Raw genomic sequence first — 5,195 nt, forward strand, 5'->3', positions numbered from 1 at the left:
GTTGGACAAGATGACCTTTGAAGGCCCCTTCCAACCCAAGGCAGTCACTGAATCTGTGAATCTTCTTGTCCTGCTGGCTTTCACCAGTGTGATTAAAACAGAAGGAATGAGCTATAAATAATTGAGGACAAGAAGAACGTCAAAAAGGCCAAAGTCAAACCCATGTAAGCTGGAAATGACTAACTTAGTGCTACCTCAGTGTGGCCAAGCTGGGGGCATCTTGTTCCATGGGGGGGTGGTTGAAGTGCCTTCAAGAGGTGATGGTCAACCTGTGGCCTTCAGCAGGAAGGATTGGGCTCTCCTGGATTTTCTTGTGGAAAACACACTTTTGGGCTTGCCATGTTCTAAAATCTCTTTGCCTGGGAGTTTGAGGAGGGTTGGTGGTGAGATTCAGATATTTCTCCACTGGCTTCTTTTCCCTGCTTTCCTCCCCTCCTTTTCCCCAAGGGAGTTTTGGGACTCTTGGGCACCTGCCAAGCTTGTGTAATCTCAGACTGTGATCTCAGAAACGCCCTTTCTTCAACATGAGAGGAACCCAAAGGGGTCAAATTCATCCCATTCGCTCAACACCCTGAGGTGCTGGGGTAGGAGTCTGGTGTGATCCTACCCCTTCACGCTGCTATCTCTGGATGTAGAGGGCCTGGAAAAGTCCTGCAGCCCATCCTTTGGACTTGCCAACATCCTTCAAAGCATTTTGGGCCAAGTCTGGGGTTTATTATTTCAGAAGGGGCACTTGCCCCCTGGCTGGTCAGCATACAGAATTAACCAGGTTGGAAAAGACCTCAGAGATCATCAAGTCCAACCTATCACCCAACACCATCTCATCAACTAAACCATGGCACCAAGTGCCTCATCCAGGCTCTTCTTAAACACCTCCAGGGATGGTGACTCCACCACCTCCCTGGGCAGCACATCCCAATGGCCAATCTCTCTTCCTGTGAAGAATTTCTTCCTAACATGATAGACACTGATACATTTTGGTCAACCCTTACAATGCCCTGTCCTGGGGGAGGTTCCTGGCTCCTGCCACAATAATTAAACCAACCAATGTCATTAACTCTGCCACAGGCCAGTCTTATGGCTTCTTTTATTTCATTGAACCGCACAGCACAAGCAAGGACCAGCAGCTTGCCCCCTGTCCAGCCCAAAAATCCCCTTTGCCCGTGCCTGGGGTGGAGACACCCATCTGGGGGTCTGGTGAGGGCGAGGACGCCCTAGAAGGTGGTGGTCTTTGTGAGGAGAGGTCCAGGCTTGCAGCAGGGCTCGGGATGCACAGGCTCCTGCTGGCAGGGCAGAGGTGGGCACATGCAGCCCTTGCCCTTGTCATCCCCCCGGGGGGCGGCGCAGTAGTCGAGAGGCTCTTCCTCCTCCTCCTCGTCCATGGTGTTGCCCTCCCCGGCGCGGCAGCAGCAGCAGAGGCTGGTGTTGAGGCAGCGCCGCAGGACGCCGTGGAAGGAGTGCCGGAAGTTTTCCGAGAGGAAGCCGTAGAGGATGGGGTTGGCGCAGCTGTTGGAGTAGCTGAGGATGAGGGAGGCGTTGTTGACAGTGGCGTCCAAGCGGCCGGGCAGCAGCAGGTTGATCAGCTGCACCACGTAGAAGGGCATCCAGCAGACCACGAACATGGCCACCACCATCAGCACCAGGCGGGTCAGCTTGCCCTCGGAGCGCCGGCGCTGCTGCCAGCCCACCCGCTGCGCCACCGCCCGCATCTTGCCCACGATCAGCAGGTAGCACAGCCCCATGGCCAGCACGGGCAGCAGGAAGCCCAGCAAGGTGGTGTAGACCACGAAAGCGGCCGACCAGGCCGGGCTGGGCCAAAGGAGGTTGCAGGCCACCGCTTGGCCGTCGCGGGTGGCCGCCGTGCCGGCGAAGACGGGGATGGGCGAAGCCACCAGCAGGGACAGGAGCCAGACCCCGCCGTTGACCATCTTGGCCACCCGGGGGCGGCGGTAGGTGGCGGCCCGCAGCGGGTGCACCACGGCGATGTAGCGGTCCAGGCTGAGGACGGTCAGGCAGAAGACGCTGGTGAACATGTTGAGGCCGTCGACGCCCAGCACCGTGCGGCACAGCGCCCGGCCGAAGGGCCAGTGGTGCAGGGCGGCCGAGGTGGCCACGAAGGGGATGCTGAGCATGAAGAGTTCGTCGGCGATGGCCAGGTTGAGCAGGTAGATGTTGGTGGCCGTCTTCATCTTGGCGTAGCGGAGGATGACGAAGATCACCAGGGAGTTGCCCAGGAGCCCCAGCAGGCACACCAGGGCGTAGATGCACTGGATCACCACCATGCCGGCGATCTCGCCCGCCCTGCCGCCCCGCTCCGCCGGCCCCTGCGGCCGCCCGGCCTCCCCCGCGCCCACGCTGCTGTTGGGGGGCACTTCGGAGGCGGCCCAGCTGGCGACGGTCCAGAGGGGCACGCCGGCCACCTGGGCCCCTGCCGGGAGCTGCTGGCCCTCGGCGTTCATGCTGGCAGGTGGTCCATGGAGGGGACGCTGCCCAGGGGGTGGGGAGCGGCCTGAAGACAGGGCACAGGCAGAGAGAGAAGGGGCTGAGGGTGGCAGCAGATGCAAAGCACGTTCCCCTGCCTTCCCCCTTGGATCGTGGCCACGGTCTCCTCTACTCCCTCCATCCATCCCTCTCCATTCCCTGGGCACCTTCACATTATTCCTTGGGGCAGAGGCATCCTGGTGTTTGGGGGCTTAGGGGCTGTGGGCATGGGGTGTCTGTCAGCTGCCCGTGGAGGCACAGCAGGAGACCCACGGCATGGCCTGAGATTCAAGTGCCACCAACCGCCCTAGTGAACAGCCTCAACGGTTCCATTAACCCCCTGCAAGGAAAGTAAAACAGAAGGAGAAAACCAGGCTGGAGATCTTTTACCTCTCAATCCTCCTAGGATTAAAAGAGCATCATCCCTCGTCCCTTCCAGGGGGCAGCAGCCGGTGCTGGGAGCTGCTCCAGCGGGATCCGCGGGCTCTTGGCAACGCAAAGTCCTGCTTGACCTGAATCAGATGACCAGAAGGATCCAGACCTTTTAAAGTGAAAGACAGACCAGGCTGGCTGGGTGGGAATGCAGGCGATTCTCCCTCACCCCCATCACCTGGGCTGTAAAAAATCCGATTTCCTGTTAAAAATAAGAAAGAAAGAAAGAAAATAGAATCCAAGTTTCCAATGGATGCTCTCTGCTTTCCCAATGGAAAATAAAGCAGCAGCCGTACCCCTCCCCCTTCTCACTGAGGTGTGCAGGATTCTGGTGGCTGTGCCCACGCCGAGGTAGGACAAACCATCCTCCTCCTCCTCCAGTGCCGAGCCCCAGTCCTCCGATCCCTGGTGCTGCGGGCACTGCGGCGGGCGGGATGCTGCAGTCCGAGCTCGGCGGCAGGGAGGGACCGGGACCCCCCCCGCCGAAACCACCCTCCTCCGCACACACTCCGCCTTCGCATCCCCCCCTTCCTCACCTCGGCGGGTGCCTCCGGGGGGTCCCCGGGTAAAGGCAGGAGATGGATCCGGGTTGCCCTGGCGACCAGCCCCCACCCCCTCTTCCCCGCGCTCGCTCCCGCATCCCTCCCGCGCATCCCCTGCGCAGCCCTTCCCTGCCAGCCCCCCCTCTGCAGCCGCTGCAAGGCGAGGGGGAGGGGGGGGAGCGGGGGTGTGCAGGCAGGGACCTCCACATGCCTGCTCGATCCTTGCTTAGTTGGCAGGGCAGGAGCATCCCAAAGCCTGGGGATGGGGAGGTGGTGGGCATAAGGTGGTTGGACATCAGGAGGAAGTTCTTTACCACGAGAGTGGTGAAATACTGGAACAGGTTGCCCAGGGATGTGCTTGAGGCCCTGACCCTGGAGACATTCAAGATCAGACTCCATGTGGCCCTGGGCAGCCTGATCTGGTTGGAGGTGTCCCTGTGGACTGCAGGGGAGTTGGACAAGATGACCTTTGAGGGACCCTTCCAACCTGATGCACTCTGTGAATCTGAGGGCTGAGGACCACCCCAAGCCTGACCCTGAAATCAGTTGTACCCTGACAATCTCACCCCAGATCAGAGTTTACCCTGATCTTTGTCATGCCATGGGTATAAAGAGAAAGAAATTGCATCACTTGGTGGGGGCTGGTGTGGGAGGGGATGTTCTTGGGGTTGCTTTCAAGCAGCTGTTGTGTTTGGGTTTTATCCTCTTGATGGCAGGGCTCAAGGACATCCTTGTGCCAAGAAAATACCAGCAGCAGCTCAGCTCAGTGACACCACAGCTCTGAGGCATGGACTTCCCCAAAAGGGTTGCAGATGAGGAGGCTGGGGGGGGGATGTCTAATTAACCCTTCCAAATACCTAAGGGGTGGGTGTCAGGAAGATGGGGCCAGACTCTTCTCAGTGGTCCCCAGTGACAGGGCAAGAGGTAAAGGGCACAAACTTGAACACAGCAAGTTCCATCCAAACATGAGAAGCATCTTCTTGGCTTTGAGGCTGGCAGAGCACTGAAGCAGGCTGCCCAGAGAGCTGGTGCAGTCTCTGCCCCTGGAGGCTTTCGAGGCCCACCTGGGTGTGTTCCTATGTGATCTGCTTTAAGTGATCCTGCTCTGGTAGGGGGGTTGGACTGGATGATCTTCAGAGGTCACTTCCAACCCTTACTGTTCTGTGATGCTGTGATTCAAAGCCTGGAACAGGCCACCCAGGGCAGTGGTGTAGTCCCCACCCTTGGGGGTGTTTAGAAGACTTGCAAATGTGGTGCTGAGGGACGTGGTTTGGTGGTGACCTGGCAATGCTGAGTTAATAGTTGGACTCAATGGTCTTTAAAGGCATTTTCCAACCCTAATGATTCCATGACTCTACCACCACTTCTGCAGGACTGGGGATTTTCTGATGGTGTGGCTCCAGCCCCATCTTCCCTGCCTGCAGCATCAAGTTATGGAGCAGCTCAGTTTTCTGCCTCTTGGCTCCCAAGTCAAGGCATTTGAGAAGGCAAGAATGAGCTCACTTGTGGGAGGAGGGGGCTCTGCCCACATGGGTGGGAATATAGATGAATGTATATATTAAATTACTGAGAAGGGGCTGGGTGTGCATGGGAAAGCAGGTGCAGTCCTGCTCTGGGTGCTTAAATATATAACCATAGTTAATTGTGCAGCTGGCAGAGAGGTTTTGGCTGTGGTATCCCAGCTTAAATATCATGGATGTGGAAAATCAGAGAATCCCAGCATGGTAGAAGTTGGAAGGA

At 57.9% G+C, this 5,195-nt stretch overlaps 1 protein-coding gene across 6 annotated transcripts; it reads right to left on the reverse strand.

The window, feature by feature from the left end:
• Positions 1-1,066: 1,066 nt before the first annotated feature.
• SSTR4 (somatostatin receptor 4) lies at positions 1,067-3,551 on the reverse strand. 6 transcript variants are annotated; one of them, XM_054179699.1, is made up of 3 exons: positions 3,450-3,551; positions 2,872-3,115; positions 1,067-2,509 (listed from the first exon to the last, which is right to left on the reverse strand). In XM_054179699.1, exon 3 carries the CDS (start codon positions 2,457-2,459, stop codon positions 1,215-1,217), a length of 1,245 nt encoding a protein of 414 aa, XP_054035674.1. In that variant the 5' UTR covers positions 2,460-2,509; positions 2,872-3,115; positions 3,450-3,551; the 3' UTR covers positions 1,067-1,214. The 6 variants fall into 6 exon arrangements, with proteins under 6 accessions (XP_054035674.1, XP_054035677.1, XP_054035680.1 ...); XM_054179702.1 differs by having other exon boundaries at positions 2,872-3,022; positions 3,450-3,540; XM_054179705.1 differs by lacking the exon at positions 3,450-3,551 and adding an exon at positions 3,226-3,379 and having other exon boundaries at positions 2,872-3,022.
• Positions 3,552-5,195: the final 1,644 nt, after the last annotated feature.

The sequence above is a fragment of the Dryobates pubescens genome, chromosome 3 (assembly GCF_014839835.1).
Source record: "Dryobates pubescens isolate bDryPub1 chromosome 3, bDryPub1.pri, whole genome shotgun sequence".
Classification (NCBI taxonomy): Eukaryota; Metazoa; Chordata; class Aves; order Piciformes; family Picidae; genus Dryobates; species Dryobates pubescens.

Coding starts and splice junctions, on each gene's coding strand:
- SSTR4 (XM_054179699.1), bottom strand. CDS start 2,459: ATGAACGCCGAGGGCCAGCAGCTCCCGGCAGGGGCCCAGGTGGCCGGC.